Raw genomic sequence first — 24,922 nt, forward strand, 5'->3', positions numbered from 1 at the left:
GCCACAGACAGAGAAACCACGGAAACTCCATTCCCTCTATGTTTTCTGATTCCCGCCGCTCCCCACCCCCCCTTGAGGAAAAAGGGCCAGTTGAGGAATAGTAGAACTAACCTAGATGGTCCTAAAAAAATCAGTTGTTACTTTATCAGGGAAATACATTTATTGATTTAGCAGAATGGTATTAAGTGTTGGTTAACAATAAGGGAAGTTACACTGGCCAAGAATGTGCCTACAGGCCTGTGAGGACTTTCTCTGAGTTGCACACAAACAGTAGGCTACAGGTGACTGATTTTGCAGCACCACTGACATTTTTACTCCCTAGATTACCAGAATAGTTGCATGGAGTACAAATAGTGACTTCAAGGTGCTGAAGCTGCTGGCTTTACAAGCTGGTCTCTTGGATATTTGAGGAGCTGACATATTACTCCTGGGGGTGATTCCTTTAGCATACTGAAAAGCCCCCACTCGTGTTCAGGTGTTCCAAAGATTCTTGATGAATCCCAAGATTCAATTCTGGGAACTGAGCTTGCATCCCATCCTGATGTCCGAGCTGTATTTTGAAACATCTCAGCCTCCCTGAGTGCATTCTTGTTGAGCTGTTCCCATATTGGGGCATGCTGAGACACGTCCTCTTATACCCAAATTCAACAGGGAGCGCTTTGTCATTGTAATGGAAAAGCCTAAAGGGTATCATAGGGAAGAAAAGAAGGGTCATTAGGGAGGGTGTTGACACAGAAGCCCACAGGAATTGCACAGTTGTTTTTCTTTTTCGTTTAGTATTTACAATTGAGAAGTCAAACTAATAATTTAGATATGTGGGTTTAAATTGAATCTTTTTTTTTCCCAAACCCTTTTGAGAAATGTGTTAGAATTATTTGCAGGTCATCCATCCTTTTGTACCTGCTGCCTACCATTTATCAGAACGTATACCATGAGAGTCTGAAATAAACAAAGGATTCATGTACTCCTGGTCAGCATTTCTGTGGCTTTTCCAGCTGAGATTACCTTCTGTGGATTACTATAGAAACTTCTGTCCGTGAAAAAGCCACCATCTGATAGCATATCAACTTAATTGAACTGCTATGACCTGGGCTTGGGGAGGAAAAAATACTCCCCTCCAAACAACAATTTCGAGCCTTGCAAACAAGGAAGCATGCAAATATCATAGGCCCCGGACCCAAGATGAAGTCAAGCCAAAAGAAATGCAGGGTGAGGGCACGTGAACATTCACAGCGTAACTGGAAATTATGGCTTGGCACCCATACAGCACTCCTTTGGGTCACTTCTGTTAGCTGGTATTGGCTGTACCCTTATTATAATATCAGTGGTTAAGAGAGATGCTAGAAATATTTTAAGACAGGAAGGAATCACAGTGTTTGGTCACCATGGCCACCCCACAGGCATGATGGGTTTTTCCTGACCAGCCTCATCCTGGGGGCAACAGCAGGCCCACAAGCACCCATGTTCAAGTGTCTTTTCTACTAGGACTTGCACCAGATAACGTTTGGGAGAAACTATGCCCAAACAAATATGTGCCTGTTTGACTGAAATCGGATTCAGCAAATGGGTTTTTGGGGTCTGAACTGGCATACTGTCTGTCTGGCAAAGATGGTTCTTAATGTCCTTGACCTCTGGTCCTCCCATGGCCTGAAATGTCCATCTGTCTGGCCACGATGCAGCACCCGTGTGAACTGGCCATGTGCATTCAGGCTGGCCACCCCCAACAGCTCCTCAACATTTCCTCCTCGCTTTGTTTCTCCATCTAGAACAATGCCTCGAAGTTGCTCCTGGCCATCATGGAAAGTAGGCACGACAGTGAAAATGCAGAGAGGATACTTTATAACATGAGGCCAAAGGAACTGGTGAGTCGGGTGACGGGAATCCCCTGACGGTGCCACCAGGTAGCGTGGGAGCAGCGCTGGTGGCAGAGCGGAAGATCGGCTTTCTTGGGCGTTCTTAAAGATTCCTCAACATTAGGAGTGGAAAGAGAAATTTAACTCAGGCCTCTCGCTAGGAGGAAAGGGGGGCACTGCCTTGTGTTCTGCCGTCTGGAAGCCTCTCTTGTCCGTGTCCCTGGTGCTGGAGACATGGCAGACGGTTTGCACAGTGTGGTCAAAGGCGAGGCCTGGGAGCCCGATGGACCTGAGTTCAAGTCCGCAGCTCTGCCCCTTCCAGCTGTGCCACCCACGGCAGCCACTTGAACTGTCTAAGCCACACTCTCCTTGTCTGTAAAAGGAGGATGATAATATTAAGGTTGAGAGAGTTGCTAGATGAGAAAATTCATGTCCAACACTTAGCACAGTGCCTGGCTCATAATAGCCCTTGGTGAATTGAGTTCCTTTGCTTATTATGCCTGTTTCGTAGCAGGTCTTCATGCTGTGTATCTTTTTCCAGTGCTAAAGAATGCAGATTTCTCCTCGGTGCTGATAGTCTGGGCAACAGAAGAATGTTTTTTGGGTGCTGTTGATTTTTTTTTTTTTTTTTTTTAAGAAAACGCAGTCTTGTTTATTTTTGAGGGGTGACATTCACAACTGGCTGTGATTTCCAGGTTGGGAGTTAGTGCTGCAAACTGTGAGACAAGCAGCTCTCGGAGACAGTGAAATGAGTTGAGGACAGAACTCTCTATTTGGACTTTTTCCCATGCAAATAAACTGTAACTGACAGACATAAACCAGGGCAGTAAAACTTTTTTGCCTCCTGGTGACCTGAATGTGCTCTTGGGGCCAGGCTGAAGTCCCTTTTTTTATTCCTTTAAATAAAGTTAGCTGCGGGCCCAGCTCTTTGATCTCTGAGGTCAGGGAGCAAGTTCTGGGCCTGGGATGGAAGTCCTCTCCAAGTTTATGTAACGGCTTACGTAACTGGGGCAGGGGAGGGGAGGCTTGGCTGTGTCACTCTGGACTGGGGACGGAATAACTTCAAGGAGACCCCATTCTGCTTCCCATATATTGAGAACGTGCCCCCAGCTACTCTGACCTCTCTTGGGTGGGGGAAATGTCAACACCCAGTACTGTGGGTGCCACTGGTTCCTGGCTTGCCCCCTTGTGGCTGGAGACCATTATTCCTGGCTCATGGGGAAAATGAGCTTCCTTAAAAAAAGTTTAAGGATCCAAATAGCAGGAAAGGTCTAATATCTAGAACGGGTGCATCCTTGTATGCACATGTGTATCCTGGCTCTCCACTCCACTCCCCCCTCTTTCTATGCAATTTGTTGTCTGTGTGATTCATTAGTAGGGAGGACTGATAGGAAACCAAGCTCAGAGTGAGGATCCTGTAACCAACATTATTCCGGGCACCTGACTTGATGTTGATACAGAAATGTTTGGTCCTCTGCATACTTAGTCTTATATAATGAGAAGTAATTCAGAGTAATAGCCTCGTGGCAGTGCAGGATGCTGAAATGCCTTCCGAATCAAATGATTAATTTTTAGTATGACTTTGGGGTTGAAAGTATTTGGTTCTTATCCTTTGGAGGATTAACTCTTGCATGGTATGTTCCCTTGATGAATGCTGGCTGAGCCCCTGCTTTTTGCGGGGCATCGTGCTAGGTAGTAAGGAGGGATTCAGACCCAGCTCCTGCTCTCAAGGAGCTCAGATAAGTGAGAGCAGTAAGACAGGTACCAAAATGATAAAAGAGATGTGCTGTAAGAATGAGACAAGCCAAGTGTGTGGGTCCTCGGGGCTGAATCACACAGCTTTGAAGGATAACAGAGCTGAGGTCAAATCCCAGCTTCCTAGCCACGGGGCCTTAGGAACATCTCTTCTCTGCTCTGAGCCTGTTTCCTCATCCATCAAAAACGGGAATAGGCACACCTCATCAAATGTCTGTGAGCATTACATTTTTTTTTAAAGACTATTAAAAGCCAAAGCCCAGTGCTTAGCAAACATAGTTAAGAGCTGGGTAGATATTACTGGTTAAGAGTATTATTTCCACATGGAGTGAGCTGTAGGGGACAGGGGGGAATCTGGAATCACAGAAATAGTTTCACTAATTATTCCTAAGAACTAGAGGATTTTGTCTTTCATTTTTCCAGAAATGGCCAGGATTGGGTGTGGGGAGAGTTGGTGGGAAGACATGTAAGAGAAAAGAAAAGCCTGGCTTCTAGCCTACATCTGTCTCACATTTTATCATTTCAAGGTGCTTTAATATCCCTGTTCCCTTGTGAAGTAGAAGGGGATTAACCAGCCACAGAATGTCTCTTGGTTTAAGTGGAGCAAATGAGTTTCATTTCTCGTGTCAGCAGATGTTGCTTGGTTTGGTGAGTGCCTGCAACGGTGTTGAGAAGGACTCTGAGGCTTTGTCTCAGCCTGATTGGCAAGAGTGCTGGGCTTGAAGGGAGACTGATAGCATGAGTGCTGTCTATACCAGTCCTGTTTGGGTCTTCCTTGAAACAGGAGTTTTCTTCTTTTGTCCCTCCTTACAGGTGGAAGTGATCAAGAAGGCCTACATGCAAGGTGAAGTAGAATTTGAGGATGGGGAAAATGGTGAGGATGGGGCTGCTTCCCCCAGGAACGTGGGACACAACATCTACATTTTAGCTCATCAGGTATGACCTCTCCCTGCCCTACCCCCAGACATTGCTTACCTACAGTACCAGAGTTCCAAGCTGGAAATGCCTTAAACTTGCTTCTCCTTTACAGTCGTAACCTAGGATTGTTTCCATTCATGAGAACATGGCTCACAGGTGATTTTGGCAAACCTGAGTCAATGTGCTGAGTTCCAGGACTTTTCCATTTTCCTACAATGATAGGATCAGTAGTTGGAAATCCCCAGGTTTCTTAAAAGCATTCACCACTGAGCAGTGACACTTAAATGGTTTATGACTGTGTCTGGAAACAGTTGAAAGGTGTCTTGGGCTTTTCATAAATATTGATGAGTCTATCTTAACAATCTAAAGAAGTAAATTTCAGCTTCCTTGCCTATCACATTTGGAAATCTTTGGGAACTTGTTGCTAAGACTTCCTTTTGTTTGCCTTTTGGGAGATGTAGTAATACTTTGTCCTGGGACCAAAAATGCGTGTTACGCAATTATCTTCCCAAGTGGTTAGGCTTTTGAAGATACTTCCTCTTTTTAGATGTTGACGTGCCTTGAGTTTTCTGATATGTGTGGCTCGCATGTAACTCCACTGGAAGCTTGTGTTTCCTGCCCCTTTCACCTCTTCTTTAAACATTAATTTTTTTTAACCTCTTTTAAGCTCTGATATAGGAACAAGGTATAAAACCATGGACCTGAGGTTGGCAGGTTCCTACTATGGTCAAATGGCTGAAGAATACAAAACAGTCTCTTGCCCCTTGTCCCCTCCATTATCAGAATCTAGCCATCCAAGAGGCTTTCTGAGTAATCACAATGGAGGCTCCATGGGGCCGTACAGAAAACCAAATCTCCCTCCTGCCTGGCTGGAGAAATTCAGGGAAAGCGGAACCTGGCATGGGCATGAGCTTTCCATGCTGTTTGCCGAGCTCCCAAAATAGCTACTGTGCAAAGTGTATCTTGATGGAACAGAGCAGGTCTCCTGCCACCTATGCCCTTCTGCTGGCCACTCTGCTGGCTGTTATATATTCTGTATACCCACAGTTAGAAATATGTGCTCCTGTTACAAAGAGACACCGTCTCCCCTGTTTTCTGTTCTTGGGTTTTAGTTGGCTCGGCATAACAAAGAACTTCAGACCATGCTGAAACCCGGTGGCCAAGTGGATGGAGATGAAGCTCTGGAGTTTTATGCCAAGCACACAGCACAGATAGAGGTAAAAACACAGTGAATTCGGGGATGGGAGAGCCGAGGCTTCAGGGACAGGCCGTGATGAGGGCCTTCAGGGTGCAATGCCCTGTGCTGGGGCTGGCATGCATTCATTCACCTGATCAATAAAAATTTTATGAGCACCTACTGTGTACTAGGTGGAAGTGATCAAGAGGGCCTGCATGCAAGGTGAAGTTGAGTTTGAGAATGGAGAAGATGGTGGGCACCTGGAGAATACCGGGTCTCCGCTGGGTGCTGATTATCCAGTGATGACCAAGTCAGTCATGTCTCCTGTGTAAGGTCGAGTGAAGAGGCCAACAGTGAGCAAAGCCACCCAACTAAATATATTCATAGAATCCTGCCAAGGCCATAAAGGACAAGTAGAAGGTGTTATAAGAAAGCCCAACAGAGGGACCTGCTTTAGATTGTGGTGATCGGGGAAGCCTGTTCTAAAGAAATGACATTTAAGCAGAGGCTTTAAAGAAAGAGAGGAGTTAAACAGGCTAAGTCTGAAGGGAAGAGCTTTTCAGACTTGGGGAATCGTGTGAGTGAAAGCCCTGAGGTGGCGAAACGCTGGGTGGGGCGGAGTTTAGCAAGTCAGAAGGAAAACGGCAGGAGATTAGAAAAGGAAGCTCAGCAGCCCCAAATCTTGTGAGCCTTGTAGACTGTCCTCCTAAGAGCAAAAGGAAACTATTGAAGAGTTTTACATAGGGGAGCGGTATAATCAGCTCTGCATTAAAAAAAAACAAACAAACAAAAACCTGATAATCCTCTGAAGTAAATGGTGTCAGCTCCATTTGACAGAGAAGGCAACTCTGAGATGAGGCTCAGGGAGGTTGTGTTGCACGTTTGATTGCCAGGGGCAAACCAGGAATTTTGATCCAGGTCTGTCTGACCCCAAAGCCCATGGGTGCATTTTTATGTCACTTGCACTGTCTCATAGCCTCAGAGAGAACACAGGCTTCCTTCTCCAAGCTCTGGTTGTCAGGGATGGCGTGGTTTTGCTAATGAGGAGATGCACAAGTTCAATATCAGTATTGGAACAAACATTTGGAAGGATCCTCATTTTCCGTGTCTAAACATAAGGATCTTGGATGCAGTAGGTCCTTAATTAGTTTGTTGTAGTAAATCATCTAAAAAAAATTTAACGTTGTCGATTCTAACTCCATTCAGTCTAAACTAATAGAGTTAATCCAGTTCCAAACAAAATACTGTTGGGATCTTTTCCAGAATTTTACAAATGTTTTAAAAGTCAATTTGAAATAAAAACGAAAATAGGCTTGAAAAATTTGAAAATGAACCATAATGAGGACTTTTAACCTAATATATAGTAAAAAGCACCATAACAATATAATAATTTAAATAATGTACTAGTAGTACAGAAATGGAGAGCCAACATAGCTGAATAAAAATTAAAAAGGGAAAAAAAGATTTGGAAGTATGACCAGACTCCTTTAGGTAATATAAAATGTTCAGGATGGATACGCTTTTCAAGAATATTTTCTTGAAAGTCTCTGGACCATCCTAATAAAATGCCTCATATCACTGATTAGTGAACCCTGCTAGTGGATGTGAGCAAATATTCCTGATTTATTTTTAATGACTCGAAGTTCAATGGAAGGGCCAGCTCTGTCCTCTGGAGCCCTGAAAAGATAAGCTCTAAGTGTTTGCAGTGTAGAATGTCAGAGGAGAATGGAACCTTGGAGATGAGATCATCTCCTTGAACTCCTCCTGTCACCAGGGAGAAGATGGAAGTCTTGATCAGGTAAAGAGGTGGGAACAAGGTCACCCAGGCAATGAGAGGCAGGAGAAGGACTGGATTATATCCTGACTCCCAACTGTGAGTGTAATGAAAGAGATGTGGGTAGATCTTCAGTGATAGAGAGATGGCTGGAGCATGCTGTCCCTGCTCACACATCACTTGACCAGCCACCCATCTCTTAAGGTAACCAAGGGAGCTATCTGTGCAAAGGCAAGGGATGTTCTCTTGCTACCCGAGGCTTTCCTCCAGACCTTAGTGTCTGCACTCTGCTGAGTTAGGCTGGGTAGCCCTAGGGTTTAGAACTCAAGTTTACCGGAAGTCCTTGTTTGCTCCTGCTTTCCCTCCTAAGCTCAGAGTCACATCTTAGAGCATCTTCTTTCCAAGATCTAGAACCGCTTGCTTGTGCAAAACAAGCAAGCTTTTGATAGCAAAAGACTGCAAAGTTAGTTCCCAAGCCTACTGTATGTCAGAGTACCCTGGAACATGGGTTCATGTGCAAATTCTTGCCACTAACCCCCATGCCACAATTCCAGTTAAATGTGTCTGTTTGGGTTATGTGTCAATATGGGTATTATAACTTAGGCTCCCATACCCAGATCTTCAGCTAGATTTGGGAACTGCTGGTCTGAAAACCACATCTCTCAGAATTTATGGAGTCTGGGCTGTGGAAACTTAGCTTAGCTCTGAGAGTTTCCACTACAACTTGACCTCAGTCACCTCTCGTACTGTGTTGGGGAGCGAAGGTATGGAGAGAGCGAGAACCAGCTCTCCTTGTAAAGGGTGTTGGTTCTGGGCCTCACCTGACTTCTCCAGCCTCTGAGGAAGAAGAGTAAAGAGAGGTTGTACCCCTGCTTGTACTGCAATCTTAACCCTTATGAAATCTACCACTACTAGAATTTGAATAATGCACACCAGACTACTTCCTCTTGGGGGATTGAGTCAGTTGAGGAAGGGCATGGAGAAGATCTCTGAGGTGTCCATCCCGGGGGCCCAACAAAATGAGTTTAAAGAACAATGCTGTATAAGGTCAAATGAGCATATTGGTTCATAGATTGTAACAGGTAGAAGGTTACTGCCACTGGGTTAAAGAAAGATCTCTTTTTAAAGTTCCTATCTATGAAAAATAACCCAATTTTGCTATCTGGGAAAAAGCTCTTAGGTGAGGTTTGCACCGCTGCCTAGAACTGCACTGTGCAATATGGGACCCACTAGGCATCTGTCACTATTTAATTAAAATAATATTAAATTAAATATGTAATTCCCCAATTGTGCTCTGTTGGTGTTGTGCTAGTTGCATATGTGCTCCTGCTCAGTGGCCACGTGTGCCTTGTGGCTGCCATATTGCACAGTGCAGAAGCAGAACATTCCATCCTTACGGAAAGTTCTCTTGGACAGCACCAGCCTGGAGCTTCAGCTGAGTATGTACACAAGAGCACAGTTTAAATAGTTCCAGATAAAAGTTCATGGATTTGAGGTTAGAAAAATACTCTTGCAGACTTACCAAAACTATTTTTTATGTAAATCTAAGACACAGCCCAGTCTGGAATTATAAAATCAGAGGAGATTAGGGAACAGGTCTGTGTTACACTTGATATTGCACACTGAGTCTGGGGCCAATAGCAAATCATCTTGGAAAAAGGTTTTCAGAGATGACTGTTTACTCTCAACCGTTTTTTCTCACCCTAGATTGTCAGATTAGACCGAACAATGGAGCAGATTGTCTTCCCGGTGCCCAGCATATGTGAATTCCTAACCAAGGAGTCAAAACTACGAATATACTACACAACAGAGAGGGACGAGCAAGGCAGCAAAATCAACGATTTCTTCCTGCGGTCTGAAGACCTCTTCAACGAAATGAACTGGCAAAAGAAACTGAGAGGTGGGTGGCTGGCACTTCATCCAGGCTGCAGAGATGGGGTGTTGAAGGCATGTGGTTCTGGGGTTTACAGCACTAAACTGGGGCTTGATGGGGCGTGCATCTCCAAGTAAGAGCAAAGCTGATGCAGTTTCTTCTCCTGTGCACCTCTGCCGCCCCAGAACCCCTGGACACTTTTTATGGTTGATAAATGGTCTCCAGCCCAAGGGTGGAAACTTGCCTGCAAAGGGTTCCGTCATGCAGCTTTTGACTTGATTTGATTGGAGAGTTCCGTGGAAGACTCTTAGAATGCCTTTTTTTTTTTTTTTTGGTATCTTGATTTAGAAAATAAGGGGGGAGGGGAAGACCAGGCCCTTGAACTCACAGGATGAAGCACTTGAGCAGGAGATTCAGATAGCTTAATTGCTCACTTATTAGCACACCTGCTTGGGAGACTGGTATTTTCCCTTTTATGGGGTATCTTGGTTCTTAGACTCCAGTTTCATTTTATAGGCAGTGGGATCATTTGTCACATAAGATGTTTCATTGCTCATCCGTGAGTCCCGTTGAGAAGCCCAGCCAGTCGAGTTGAAATTACTCATCTAAAGCACATTTACAGGGCTTCCCCCGAGGGTTTCTCAGCTCCTGATGTTCATTAGGATTTTAACGTGATTCTCCAGTACCAACAGTATGCTTGGCACCAGCTGTTGTGACCAAGTTTAAAAGGATCATGCTTTATTTCTATCTCCTAGTCAGGAGCCAGGTTTTCATTTGAAACCCTGGATTCCGGTTACAGTTGTGAGTTGTGATCTTTTGGGCTCTTTCTCTGGGGGGTGGGGCTGCACTGGAAAGAAAACTGGGTGGGAGGTCAGTTTCTGGGGGCTTCTGTCCCTGATCCCCAACAGTGTGAGCAGGAGCAGACCAGCCTCCTTTATGGTGTGTTTCTTCTATTTCACCACTTTTCTACATTCTTGCTTCCCTGGAGCCAGCTAGTGGCAGAGAGGAATGCACAGTCAGATTTTCAAGAAGGCCTCGTCTGTCCCTACCTCATCCCCACCTACTCCATTCTCCTTTGTCTCTAAGGGGCACTCCCGCAGTTTAAATTGTTACAAAATGTCTTACTGGGACAAACTCATTCCTCACCCAGCTCCACGTGACAGAGGAGCCAGGAAAACGTTAGCAGGATGCCATACATAGAACCCTGAAGACTTACCATACGATTCTCCCCAACTTCAGTGGTCCTCACAGCCTGCTTTGACCTTCATCTAAGACTCTTCAACTCAAGCATCATGTTTAACATTGAACTTTTACAAAGCACCATGCTAGGGCAATAAGACAAAAAAGGTAGGAAAACAATAAGAAAGTAGACATAGAACCCACCTATTTTGTACTCCTGTATTTTTAGTCTTCATTGGGATATTCCATAACCCCAGCTTTAGTTTTCTAGGGCTGCTGTAACAAAGGGCCACATATTGGGCATCTTCAAATAACTGAAATGTATTGACTCACAGCTCTGGAAGCTAGACGTCCAAAATCCAGGTGCCGGCAGGGCCATGCCTCATGGGAAACGTGCAGTGGAGAATCCTTCCTTGCTCTCTCAGCTTCTGGTGTCTGACAGCCATCCTTGGCATTCTTGGACTGTAGATGCATCACTCCAAACTCCGCCTCTGTCTTCACATGGCATTTTTCTCTCTTCTGTCTGCATGTCCACATTTCCCTCTTAATATGAGGACACCAGTCACACTGGATTAGGGTCCACCTTAACTATTTAGGCCTCATCTTAACTATTCACGTCTTCAAAGATTGCTTCCAAATAGGGTCAGTTTGTGGGACCGGGAGTTAGGACTTGACGATATCTTTGTAAGGGACACAATCCAACCCAAACAGAGGAAAATGCTGAGTTCACTTATCTAAAACAAATGCTCTGTAATAGTTATTAAAACTAAAATTTTACCTTACCCCTTTCACTGTTTGCATCTACTGAGACTGGTCAGATAAAGTCATTCTCTTAGAATGATGTTATCTAGATTTAGATATATAAGTTCTCCAGGAGACTTAGGAACCAATATAAAGGTTTTCACCTGTTATGGTGAGGGGAGATACCTCGTCCTCCTTCTAAGATCTCTTCAGCCTGGGAGACTAGGAGCACCCCAATCCCAAAAGATGGGGGGGATCTTCGTTCCATTCTGCTACTGTGGCCTTGGAAAGATGACTCAACTGCTCCCAGTCTTTTGCGTGTAAAGTAGGGAATTAAGATACCGATTGATTTTTTTATCCTGGAACAGCCATCTCATTATTCCAAGATTTATATTGCATTGTAGCTATTACCTTCTCTTACTTCATTCTTTAAAAATAATCAGTTCTTGTTTCAGTGAAGATTAAACACAACTATGGTTGTCACCTGAAAGATTTTAATTGGCTTCAAAGCTTTTTGCTGTTAAGAGGGAAATTGAAAATAATAACTGAATTAAACATGATTTACTTATTTAGAGAGGGGAGAAGGTACAATTATAATGACATGCCCCCTCCCCTCCAAATAGCTTATTTCTTTTTTAATAAGTCTGCAGAGAAGAATTTTCTGGCTTATTTATGTAGCTGCTTTACCTTTTCCTGACTGTATCACAAGTGAACCTGTGCTTTGAGAAATCTGTAGGTAGGGCTCAGACATAAAGTGACATCTGAGAATGATGCTGCTTAGTATTTTCTTCTGCAAATATTAAAATACCCAGTTGCAGTAATCAACAGAAACCTCTTCTCTCCCTCACTCCCTCTCCCCATTCGCTTTCTCTCTCTCTCTCTCTTTCACACACACACACACACCCTTCATGCATTCCCATCCGCTCTCTGATCCAGCCTGACATCCTCTCCTCCAGATCTTGCCCTAGTGAAGTGAATACTGAGGGTGAGGAAAACCAGAAGATAGTGAAAGAGGAAATCAATGCAGAATTGCATATGCTGACCCTTTTTAGCTTGGGGTTTTCCCTCATGTTTATCACAGTCACCAAAGTGGAGCTGGGAAATTCTGCTGCTATATATATGGAATCTGACAAGACAAGTCATCATCAAACAAGGCCCAATTACATTAAAAAGCAAGAAGACAAAACTAGAAAAGTGTGCTACCAGGAGATACCCTTGGTTGTGGTTGTTGAAATTGCCCAGCCTCCCAGGGATAATGGCACTCTCTCTCTGATGTAATGTAGCAGGTGTATGGATCCTACCAACTTTTAGCCCCTAGTAAGCAGTTACAGGGGACAATAGTAACATGCTACAGGGTACAGTGGGGAATTCAATAGTGCATAAGCTATGATTCTTTCCTGTAGGAAACTGCCACCTGATGGGGCAGATAGCACAGGCATATTTTTAAATGGATGTAATACCTAGCACATTGTGACAAGGGCTGTTATTGAGCAATCACACATTGTGGAAGTATGGGAAAGGAAGGCCTCTGGAGAAGACAGGATTTGAATAGTGCCTAGGATAGGTAGACTTGGATAGAAACAAGCCTGAGGGATGGAGGAAAGGAAGGTGTATCAGTTTCCTATTGCTGCTGTAACACCAACTTGGTTGTAGAAAACAACATAAATTTATTATGCTCTAGTTCTGGAGGTCTGAAGTCTGAAAGGGGGTTGGCAGAGTTGCTTGCCTTCTGGAGGCTCTCTGGGAGATCCATTTCCCTCTTACAGCCTTTTCTAGCTTCTAGATACTGCCAGCATTCCTTGGCTCCTGGCCCTCCTTCCATCTTTAAAGCCGGCAATGGCCAGTCCAATCTTTCTCATGCATTACTCTGACTCTTCTATCTCCCTTTTTGACTTACAAGGACCTTTGTGATAACATTGGGTAATCCAGGATAATTTCCCCATCTCAAAATCCTTAACTTACTCACATCCGCAGAGTCGTTTTTAGCCATGTAACATAAAAAGTTCACATGTTCTGGGGATTAAAGGACATCAACATCTTTGTTTAGCTTCAACAGTTACCACTATTTTGCCACTCTTGCCATTTGTTTCTTCTGTTGTCTTCTGTGGTTTTCATATCCAGGTCAGAAATGTGCTTCTCCCAGAAGAAACACCAATAGCTGTTGTTTCCAGAGCAGCTGATTGATCATCTTAAATTCACTTCAGCAATTAACCTAGAAAAAAAGTAAATTGTTCACCGGAGGTTGAGACTTTCTGGACAGCTACTCTGTTGAGGGGTGGCACGAGCCACTTTCTTTATCCCTGTCACTGACCCTAGAAGATTACTGACCTGGGCAATGAGATCTCTACAGCTTCAGCCCTTTGCTGGGCCTTGGTTTCCCTCATTTGTAAAATGAGGAATTTTTAAACTGGACAATTTCTCATAGCTCTGAAACTCAATGGTTTGGAAAATTGCCTGTTCCCAAGTACAAACATGAAACTATCAATTATTAAATACTCTGGTTTCTGCTTAATTGTACTGTAACTTTATTTTGGAAGGAAGCTTCCAGAGGCTTGGCTGCTGCTATAAGCTTCATTATAAGGCCATTGGATTTATTGTTGGCTGCTGTCCTAAAGTTAAACGATGACTTCATTGGGAAAAGGAAATACACAATAGAGATCCATTCTCACGTACTCCATGCTCATCTTTGGAGGGGCATAATGTTGAATGAGATTGTCTTTTGGAAACTTTGCTTCTGGTGTGGAGATTGAAATTAGTCCTCCCAAGTCTATTTTTTGAGCATCATCCTAAGTGTGAGGCACCATTGAAAAATAGTTCTGGGGAAAAGGAAGTACAATTACATGCAGAGCTATGGCCATAGGATTTTTGTTCTAAGACTGAGAATGCTCAGCCAATCCATGGTATCACCTCTAGGTGACAGTGGGCTTAGGATGGGGGCAGTATCAAAAGTGTCTCTTGCCTCTTTGTGATAGCTTTGGTGCCACATCCTTTCTCCATAGCCCTTGGAAAAACGGGAACTCAATTGCTGACCACCCAATCAGCAACACTCTCTCCCAGCTCCCTCATCCCCCAAGAGTAATCATCAGACCTCAGGGAAATGACAAATGATTCAATGTCAGGAAAAGGTACTCATCTTGCTCTTATGTACCAGCGTGTTAGTGAAGAACTCTGGGCATGGGAAGAATTGAGAAAATGGTACCCATCCTCATCTGGGGCCAAGCTTGTCCAGCTCCGATGACCAGTTCCCCACTCCCACCAAGCTTGGAAAGCTCACTGAATTCTTGCGACTCTCTGGGCAGCTCATCTGTTCCAGGAGTATTGGGGGGAACTGAGGACTCAGTACACGAACTCTGGGTAAACCCTAGATTCCATGACTGATGGTGTGGACTGGGGCAATCAGGATTTTTCTGTGCTCCAACTCTTCTCCTTTTCATCTCTTCTTCCTTGCCCCCAAACACGTCTTCTTTTCCAGTAAGTGCCCTAAACAGAAATAAACCAATCTGATGTCATTATGCGCCTATGAGTCAACTTCAAAACAAATGATCATTTTTACTGTTGTGGGGAAAGCCGGGAACAAAAGGCAACTTGTGGAGGAAGAGCGGGAGGCAGGGCTGTGCTGCATTCCCAGCATTCCAGTGCTCGGTCTCCAGCCTCACGTGGCCTCGTCTTTGTTTTCACAGCCCAGCCGGTTCTGTACTGGTGTGCCCGCAACATGTCTTTCTGGAGCAGCATTTCGTTTAACCTGGCCGTCCTGATGAATCTGCTTGTGGCATTTTTCTACCCATTTAAAGGAGTCCGAGGAGGTACCCATATCTTTAATTTCAAGGATACGTAATAGAAACAACAGAAAGATCATGACTTTCACATAGGATCCCAGCTATCCATTTTCAGACACGATGTGTTTGTAGCTTTTACCACATATTTAGATTTAAATCTAACTTAAAATAATAAAAATTTTGTGTACCTATTTATTTATCTAGGGAAGAAAGAGGAGACCATATACTTTTTTTTTTATCGTGGCAATGTACATACAACATGAATTTTCCCATTTTAGCCACTTTCAACTATACAATTCAATGGTATTAATTGTATTCACAATGTTGTGCTACCATAAGACACCATACACCATAAAACCTGTGAGAAATTGTCTCAGGCAGCCTCCTTGTTTCATATACGGGGAGACTTCATCTCAGAGAGGCTGAGAGATTTGGCCAGAAGTCACACAGCTTCTTACTTCCAGAACTAATCCTAGCTATTTTGATGCCCATTCCAGTAGATTTTTTTTTTCTGCACCATATTTGTGGAATTTATTTCAGACTAAAGAATTTGTAAGAAATCTCTGGAATTTTTTTCTTTTTTTGCAAAGGCTGGGGAGAAGCAGAACTTGAAAGACTGCAGACTGTATCTCCCCAAATGTTTAGTCTATTAAGAGCTACTTATTAGTCACATATAAAACATTATATCCATGGCCTTTATGGATTTGCCCTGCTCCCCATCTCCGTCTGGTCATCTGTGTGAGCATTCTACATATTTTGCTGAGAAAGACAAACAATTTAGGAGGGACATTTTTCTCTTTCATACCCCTTGATTTGTGTAATGACCTTTTAAAGGCACTTGGAATTGTGGCTTTTTGGTGGCAGGCATTAAAAACTCATCTTCTATTATATATTCACAGGCCCTTTTCTGACACTCATTACAGCCTCCTGGGAGGTCTACTTCTCTGATAAATTTTTTATCAGAGCTTTTTTTGGCATATCACCTCACATACGTATGTAACAACCTGCCAGGAGCCATTTTGTATGAATCGTTAAGGGGATAAAGAACCCAAAAGCAAGACACAAAAACAGTGCAGGAGTGAGCTTTAGCCTCAGCTCTTGAACGTAATGATACAGATCAGCTGGTTCAAATGGTATGTGTGTATGTCCTAAAAGTAAATTTAAGGGCCAATTTGAAAGTGACAGCATGTTATGTAATGCTTCTATATTTAATTTACACATTTGAGGAGCTACACAGCTCTTCTGTTCAGTCTCACATTACATAGAAGGCTCCATTTGAGGGTTTTCACCCCAAAGCACTACCTAAACGCAAGCCTGGGGGACTCTGTTTTTAAATGACATGTCAGGAATCTCACGTGCCCTTGTCTGAAAAGATTTGGCAGGTGCATAGGGCTGCAGGGTTTTCTCAGAGAGGGAGTCTGACCTGCCAGTTAGCAGGGGCAAGGAATGCTCACATGAGCAACCAAGAGCTCAGTTGGTTGTGACAGTGGCCTGGGTCTCTTTCCACCTAAGGGAAGTCATCATGCTCATCATAGCAGATTATTCCAACCATTACTTTGGATGTGTTTTCATTCACTGTCCATTTCTTTAAAAATATTTAAAATAGGTATTTATTTCATACATGACCATTTTCTTCACTGGTCACTGGTGGCAGCCATCAGGCTAGTTCTGGAGACAGTGAGTTGGCAGCTCCCGTACCCTTCAGTGATGATCCTCAGACAGTGGAATACCGAGACTCAGGATGGCTGTGCCTGGCTCTGCCACTTTCAGCCTTGTGACACTAGGCAAGCTACTTGATTTAGTCCCTATTATCCTCTGGAATAAGAGGATTTTAGATTGAGCCATGGTTGTGAAACTTTGATGTAGATTCAGAAATTCCCTTCGCTTAGGGGAAAATAGTTGCTGACTCAGTCAGGATCTCTGGGTCATTCTATTTCTTGCCCATCAAAATTTGAAACCCCCAATAGATGAGATGATTGTTAAGGGTCCTTCTAATTCTAAAATGGTGTGTTCTAAATCTGGTATCGACTCTGGTTGATCTCTAGTAGTCACGGCTTCTTGTTTTGGAAGTATGGGCTTTGGAATTTCACGCCGGATGGATTAGACCCAAAAGCAGATTAGATCTCCTGGGAGGGGAAGGGAGATTGATCAGACCTAAGGAAACCTTTTCCATTGTATAGTGACTGAGATTGCCTCAAATTTTTCAGTTCACTCTCAGAAGGAAATTTTTTTTTCTTTTTTAAGACATGTTGAGGTATTTTTTTGAATTCACTGCTAACCATCCTCAAGAGGAAGGCTGCATTAGCCCTGCCTAGAAACAAGATCTGCTTCATAATCTGAAATTATTTCACTGAGATCAATACTTGTTGTTACTGAATCCTGAAAACAGGACTTCCAAAACATCAGCCTGAAGTGTGTGTGATGATCTTGTTATAAGCACCGAGGCAGCTCTGTAGCTTCCAAGGCTTGTGGCTGTCAGAATACTGGGGGCCTTACAAGCTCCTTCTCTAAAATATAATTTCCCCCCAGAACTAATGACTCACACCAGTCTTTCAAAAGTGTGTAAGTTAGGCAGTTTCAGATACGTGACTGCATTTGTGAGCATCTATGATGTTTAAAATAAACATACTACTGCCTTTTTTTTTTATTTTGAAATAAATTCAAAGTTGTAGGAACAGTTGCAAAAACAATACAAACCCCATACACAGAACTCCAGCATTCCCTGACCCCCCTCCCCCGATACCCCATCCACCAACTTTAACCTGCTGTCACACCACCACTTCTCTTTCCCTCCCTCCCTCCCTGTCTATCATCCATCATCTATTGCTCTGTCTTCTGAGCATATGATAGCAAGCTGCACACACGCTTGAACAAACATATAGCACTGCCGTTTAATTATTTTATTACTGACATTTTCAAATGTACACACAAAAAGAATGAATAGCATGGTGAACTGCTATGTACCCGTCCACAGCAACCTGGCTTTAACAATTAGCAACACTTTGCCAATCTCTATTCATCTGTCCCCTACTGTTTTTTCAAAATATCTTAAAGAAGTCTATACATCTTGTTTTGCCCATAAATATTTCAGTGTGCATCTCTAACTTATGAGGATAGTTAATAAATATATATTATAGTCACCATGCCATTGTCATATCTAACAAAACAGTAAGCCCTCTAATGCCCTGTCTGTATTCAGAGTCTGTATTTGTGTCAAAGATGTCTTTTTATAGTTGACTTTTTGGAATCGTGCGCTATTTTTTAACATTGCTTTTTCAGTGTGGGGACAGCAGGTTTTTGTGCTAGCCCCATCAGGATTTAAGTTTGTTTATCATACTGGACACATTTATTATCCTGAGATTTCAAGAGGCAGTTTAAAATGGTGATTACGCAGTTAGGAAAATGAAAGGCAAACCATAGACTAGGAGAAAATATTTGCAAGATGTATGCCTGACAAAAGACTTACAACCAGATTTATGAAGAACAATTGGATGAATTTTGGCAGTTTATACAATTACGTAACCACCACCAGAATCAAGAGAGAGAACATTTTTATCACCCTAAAAAGTTTCCTTATGTACTTCTTTACAATTGATCCCCTTGCCCCCCAACTCAGCCCCAGATAACCACTGCTTTCCTTTTGTCACCACAGTTTTGCATTTTCTAGAATTTCATAAAAATAAAAATAAAAATCACATGGTATACAGTCTCAATAATAAAAAGGCAGCCCAGTTAAAACAATGGGCAAAAGATTTGAACACTTTACAAAAGAAGACATACAAGTGGCCAGTAGAACATGAAAAGAGGCTCAGCGTCACTAGTTATCAGGGAAATTCAAATTAAAACCACAATGACATACAATTATGAAACTATTAGAATGGCTAAAATTTAAAAGATTGGAAATACCAAGTATTGATGAGGAGGTAGAGCAACTGGCACTCTCAAATATTGCTGGGGGAAAGGCAAAATGGTACCACCACTTTGGAAAAGAGTATGCAAGTGTCTTATAAAGTTAAACATATACATAGGATTCAGCAGTCTCCTACCAGGTATTTGTCCAAGAGAAATGAAAAATGTGTGTCCACTCCAAGATTTGTATTTGAATGGTCCTAGCAGTGTTACTCATAATAGCTCCAAATTGGAAACCACCCAAAGAGCTGCTAGTTGTTGAATGGATAAACAACTTGTGATATATACACAGTATGGAATACTACTCAGCAATAAAATGAACAAAATACTGATAAGCACAGTAACCTGGATGAATCTCAGAAACATTATGCTAAGTAAAAGAAAGCAAACACAAAAGACTGTATACCTGTGATTATTATTTTTATTTTTATGAAATTCTAGAAAATGCAAAACTGTAGTGACAAAAGCAGAGCAGTGGTTATCTGGGGCTGGGTTGGGGGGCAAGGAGATCAATTGTAAGGAGGTGCAAGGAAACTTTTTACGGTGATAAAAATGTTCTCTCTCTATTCTGGTGGTGGTTACGTAATTGTATAAAATGCCAAAATTCATCAAATTGTTCTCTTTAAATGGGTGGATTTTATTGTCCTTAAATTATACCTCAGTAAGCTGAGGGGACTTTTTTTTTAATGATAGTTAAGGTTCCCCAGCCATTAGCTGTGTCACCTCAGGCAAGTTACAAAACACAAGATTCAGTTTCCTGTAGATTAAAGTAGAGATGATAATACCAACCTCATAGGGTAATTGTGAGAGGATCAAATAAATGATAATCAACGGAAAGGGCTTAAAATAATGTCTGACAATGGATAAATGTGCAAGAAGCCACACACAGGCCTCCATCTCTACTTCTTCCTGAGTTTCTGGAAAGTTTCTGCCTCCTTGTGCCCATTTCTAATCAGGGTTTCCATTCAAAAGATATCAAAAGTAAGTGATTGAGGTTATTGGAACAGTTTTTAAAGAGAAACTGAATCTTTGCAGGTTTAAACTAAAGAAACTAGGGCATCCAGCATACTGGTGGAATAGCGGTAACCTGTAACTTGCAAGATTCTGAAAAGTGCCTCTTGTCTCTTTCCTGGGTGGTGCTTATAATCCCAGCAGTTTTGAAGAAGTGAAACTCCTTTATATAAGTGGCCTTAATCATGTAGTGCTGCTTGTTTACATCTGAAGGAGACTCAAAATGTGACAGCATTTGAAATAGGGGTGTTTTTTTTTTTTTAAATGAGTGTTTTACAGAACTATATTTTTAGCTATGTTGGCTCATATTATATAACCAAGCCATCTCATGGGACACTCTAAATAGAACTTGCAATAGCGAGAGATGACAAAAACTGGTATAAGCTCTTTGACTACAAGGATAATCTAATTGTAGGATGATGCTAATGATACGGAAGTTGCCTTCCTCCTTCCCTTGAAGAAATCTGATTCAGACAGGGGAACTGCAATTTTCCTTTGCATACTTATAGTAAAAATGAAAAGTTTGGGCTTCCAGTTTGCCTTCTCTAAGAGTGAAGTGTGACACATGTAAGTTTTATTTATTGAATAAGCATTTTATGAGTGCCTCTGGGAACTTGGAATCTGGTATGAGAGAGAGAGGGAGAGAGAGAGGCAGACAGACAAGTAAACTGACCACTAGAAAAGAATATCCTATAGGGATGATCCAGTGACCATCGGGAGCACCTGGCATATTTTGTGAGGAGAAAGGGGATAGGGGAGGATTCCTGGAAGAGGTCATATCTAACCTGAGACCTAATGTAAGTAAGAAGGGAAGAAGAATTTCCCAGGCAGAAGGAACACATATGAAGGGCTGAAGGTAAGAAAAAGAGATGTGATTGGTTATGTCTGGGGCAGAGAATCTGAGGTAAGAGTTTATAGATGAGGCCAGGGAGATGATTGAGGAAAGTGTCCGTCCCCCACGAAAGCACTGGTCTGTGAGAGGCCCTCCTTGTCATTCCAGGAACTCTGGAGCCGCACTTGTCAGGACTGCTGTGGACAGCCATGCTTATCTCTTTGGCCATTGTCATTGCCCTCCCCAAGCCCCACGGCATCCGGGCACTAATTGCTTGCACAATTCTACGGCTGATATTTTCAGTCGGATTACAACCCACATTGTTTCTTCTGGGAGCTTTCAATGTAAGTATGAATATCTTCATAGCCATTTTTTTGTTTGCAGGCAAATAGGAATGCATTCCTTTCTGATCCCCAGAATTTTGGTCTGTGCTTTCAGTGTTGAAAAATATTGTTTGGGTCAACTCATAAAATAACAGAAGCAAGAAAGAGAGCTGCAGGTGGGCCTCTCCCTCTTGACCCTCTCATGGTCCACCAAGCCTTTCAGTGCATTGATGGTCTCATTTTCAGTGTATATCCCTCTCAGAAGTTAGAAAGGAACAGGGATAGCAGTGGAAATTTAAATCACTTTTGCCAGGGACAAGAGATTTTAGCCTATAAGTCAAATCCTCAAATATTAACACAGTACCCACTTCTGGTGAGGGCATATAGAAAGAGGCAAGAGGGATTGATCAGAATACAGAGGTGAAACAGAGAGGTAAGAAGAGAAATAGAGTCATTTAAGAAGTCAGTGGTGGTATTTGGAAATGCTGTTTTAGTGCAGGTGAGGGATAGTAGCCAACTGCATGTATAGGAGAATTCTTAGGAAGTGCACAAAGTCAGCATAAGACCACAATTGTAGAGGTTTTCTGGTGAAGAGAAGGAAAAGAAAAACATGTAAGGCACTGTGGGGGTCTAAAAATGCCTTTCGGAGATTTCTGCCCTGAACATAGAAGGAAGCTGAGGTCACTGTATGAAAATGGAAGTGATATTGCAAAATAAAGTTAGTATAATCATTCAGTGCAACAGTAAATGTCCCAATATGGGTATTTAAGTGGCAAAGGCAGCAAGGACTTTGGAGAAGAGACTCCTTCAAAGTGACGAGCTTAGGGGGAGGTGGTAGGGTAGAAGTTAGGTCTTAAAAGCTGGGAACAAACTGGCCAGGGACTAGGAGCAGGGATTGACAGGAACATTTGTCTATGGGTCCCATAGGCCAAAGGAGAAGAGTGGGAAAGCCCAGGACGTTGTCAAGAAACAATGTAGACTTGAATCCCACCTCACTTTCAGCTTATATAATGAAGTGATGGGAACTGGTCCTGCACAAGTAAGCTGGGGCACTGAATTTTAAGCTAAAACAGTTGGATTTGATCTTCCCAGTCAACACTCTCAAAGCATGTTCCAGGTTAACTTTTAGGTCAAAAATTGTTCCTTGGTCAAATAAATTTGGGAAATGCTGAGTTAAGCAAAATTAAACATACTAAAAAAAAAACACAAAAAACAAAACTGCAGGACTTCTCAGAGAAGTCCTATGTAATATGCCTTGTAAACCTCTAAGATAATTTCCAAGATTTCCAAAATTCTTTGACTGCAAAGTTTTTAAAAGTATGAGTTGGGATTAATGTTGGGAATGCTGTTCCCAGTAGTGGGAAGTGACTGAAGTATTTCTGAACAAAGAAATAGTATATACAAAGAAGTATCCTTGAGAAAGTTCTTTCAGTAGTGAGGTGTTATAGGGTTAAAGTGGGGAGGGGTTGGAGGCAGGGAGGCCATTGCAGGGGCTCTAGCGTGCTTTCGATTGGTGTGATGAGCTTGAGTCTCAGGTAGAAGGAAGAAGGAAGGAACAGATGTCAGAGATGCAAAGGAAATAGTGACTTGTGGCAGGTATAGAATCGTAGCCTTATACCTGGAAGAAGTGCAGGGCCTTGGTCTCGGGCATTCTCTTTGGGCAAAGAAGATGTCACTGTCTTGAATTGGGTGTTAAAGGACGCAAGATAACTCCGAATGTACAGTCATGGATGACTGGGAGAAGAATAATGTGACTGACTACAGTGAAATCACACAAAGGTCTAGTTGTCTGGGTGGTAATGCATTTAAATGATTGACTTTTTGGATTTGAGGGGACTAGACAAGTTATTAATGTTAGCTCTGGCTTTTGGAAATCCATGACCAGAGTGATAAAGAGATGTGAGGATTGGGGAGGGGAACGTAGGTATCTACGCCTGCAGTGAGGGGAAGCTATTTAAGAAGGAAATACCAAAGAAATAAATAAGAAGAGAAGCCTCAGTAAATCAGAGGTGGCCTTCTGTGGGCTGTCTGGTTCTTTTGTTTCTCTGGCCATTACTCATTCCACGGTTTTCACTTCAACATGAATCCTTTTGGGCGGGGAGGGGAGGCTCAAATTAGACATTCGAGTTCCATTGAAAATAATGTTAACTGAGGAAAAAATGCTGAAACAGCTATAATAATTGTTAAGAGGGAGAAAAAAGGAAACACTTGCATGGAGGATATAGAGAAGGAAGAAATAGCTATGGACAGAGAGAGGGGGAACACTGGAGTCTAAGAGCTTGAGAAGCAGGACAGGTTAGTATTGTGGCAGCCCGGGGTGGGAAGGGTGGTAGGAAGGATGGATGGTTAGCTGTGTCTTGCTGCAGGGAGCTGGGATTAAATGCTAAAAGCAGATAGGGCAAGATTGTTGGGTTTGCCCTTGTGGGAGCCTTTGGAGACTTTTTAGGAGAGACCCCTGCATTAGAGAGGTGGGACTGACGGGCCAGATCAAGGACTAGCCAAGCAAGGTCAGCAGCATGTGGAGACAGCAGGTTAAGACCAGGAATAGGAGATACTTGCTGTTGAAGCAACAGAGAAAACTAGGGCAGGGGTTAAAGGGGAGAGGATCCAAGTGTAGTGGACTGTTGCCTTGTTATCTCTCTCGTTATGACAACAGAGCCTGGGCGTGTTTGAAGTCCCGAAATGTCAACCAGAACGTTGTCTTTTTTTTTTAATCGAAACCTCAGTCAGTAATACTTTCCTACCCCAGGGAAGATCCTACACTGTCAAAGGTTAGAATATTGAAAAAACTGGTATATTGAGTGTTTGGCCTGCCTGAGAATGCCAAAAGTTCTCTATAGGTGTTGGCTTCCTGACTTATCTGATTGCTGAGAAGCTCAGTTACACTGCCCGACCAGATTAATTGGCAGAATTTCCCCAGTGTCTGTAGCCAAGATAGCTAGGATACCAGAAGATGGTTTTACCAAGTTGTTTCAAAAGATCTTTCTCTTCAGCTTTCTTCCAATTCAAGTTTTTCTCTCAATCTGCTGTTAGATTTGGACTTTCAGACATGGGGTTTCTATCAAAGGTAGCACTACATTACCTAGCAGATCAGTTAGAACGCCTTCAGCTGCAGGGGCCAGAAAACCTAGTCCAAGCTAGTTTAAGCAAAGGAGTAAATGTACTGGTTCATGTGCCTTCAGGCAAAGCTGACTGCAGGGGCCCAGAGAGGATCCAGTTCCCCTTTGCCATCTTTTGGTTCTTTTCCTCTGTGTTGGGGGTGCTCTCGGAGTGGCGTGGCAGAGTGAATGCCAGCAGTTCCAGAGCTCAAACCCTGTTGGGTTTAGGGTCAGTGGGAAAATTGTCTCTTGCCCAGATCCCAGGAAATATCTCAGTGGATTATCATTGGCTCCATCTGGCCGTTTGCCCATCATTGAGCCAGTCATTATGGCTAAGGGACTGTAATACTCTGGCCAGAATGGAGCCCCACTCAGACGTTAAGGACTGAAACCCAGACAGGGATGGATTCCCCAAAGGAAAATTACAAATCATTCCCAGAAGTAGGGGGAGGAGAATAGAACTCATCCTGAAGTTCCCTCTTTTTTATTTTTCCAAGAAAATTCCCATTTTCAAGATCAATTAAAGATAAGAACTGGCTATTTCTCATTGAATTGTAACCCTGTAATGCCTAGAGTATAATAGAAATTCAGAAAATGCTTTTAATTATGCTGATCACAGGGTGCGTGGATTAAGGCGAATTCCGCGTTTGACTAACTCATATTAGAATGAAGGAAATGATTCATATCTCATTTTGAAAATCAT

General features: G+C 42.8%; 1 protein-coding gene and 1 long non-coding RNA gene across 19 annotated transcripts in view; one reads left to right on the plus strand and one right to left on the minus strand.

The window, feature by feature from the left end:
• Window positions 1–24,922, plus strand: part of ITPR1 (inositol 1,4,5-trisphosphate receptor type 1) — a 352,707-nt gene that overhangs the window by 288,001 nt on the left and 39,784 nt on the right. For all 7 annotated transcript variants that reach the window (XM_037800676.1, XM_037800678.1, XM_037800680.1 and 4 more), the window contains 6 exons: window positions 1,767–1,862; window positions 4,422–4,544; window positions 5,639–5,743; window positions 9,185–9,377; window positions 14,951–15,073; window positions 20,967–21,142. In XM_037800676.1, coding sequence (XP_037656604.1) covers window positions 1,767–1,862; window positions 4,422–4,544; window positions 5,639–5,743; window positions 9,185–9,377; window positions 14,951–15,073; window positions 20,967–21,142 — 816 coding nt within the window. The remainder of the gene's footprint in view (window positions 1–1,766; window positions 1,863–4,421; window positions 4,545–5,638; window positions 5,744–9,184; window positions 9,378–14,950; window positions 15,074–20,966; window positions 21,143–24,922) is intronic.
• Window positions 151–24,922, minus strand: part of LOC119507563 — a 112,289-nt gene continuing 87,517 nt past the window's right edge. For 7 of the 12 annotated variants that reach the window (XR_005211316.1, XR_005211312.1, XR_005211318.1 and 4 more), the window contains 3 exons: window positions 10,863–14,750; window positions 10,567–10,675; window positions 151–680 (listed from right to left, as the gene is read on the minus strand). This is a non-coding gene — a long non-coding RNA (uncharacterized LOC119507563). Of the gene's footprint in view, window positions 681–6,528; window positions 6,741–10,566; window positions 10,676–10,733; window positions 14,751–24,922 lie in introns of those variants that run through there. The other 5 variants (XR_005211321.1, XR_005211307.1, XR_005211320.1 and 2 more) reach the window with 5 other exon arrangements.

This window comes from Choloepus didactylus, chromosome 1, assembly GCF_015220235.1.
Source record: "Choloepus didactylus isolate mChoDid1 chromosome 1, mChoDid1.pri, whole genome shotgun sequence".
NCBI classification, from domain to species: Eukaryota; Metazoa; Chordata; class Mammalia; order Pilosa; family Megalonychidae; genus Choloepus; species Choloepus didactylus.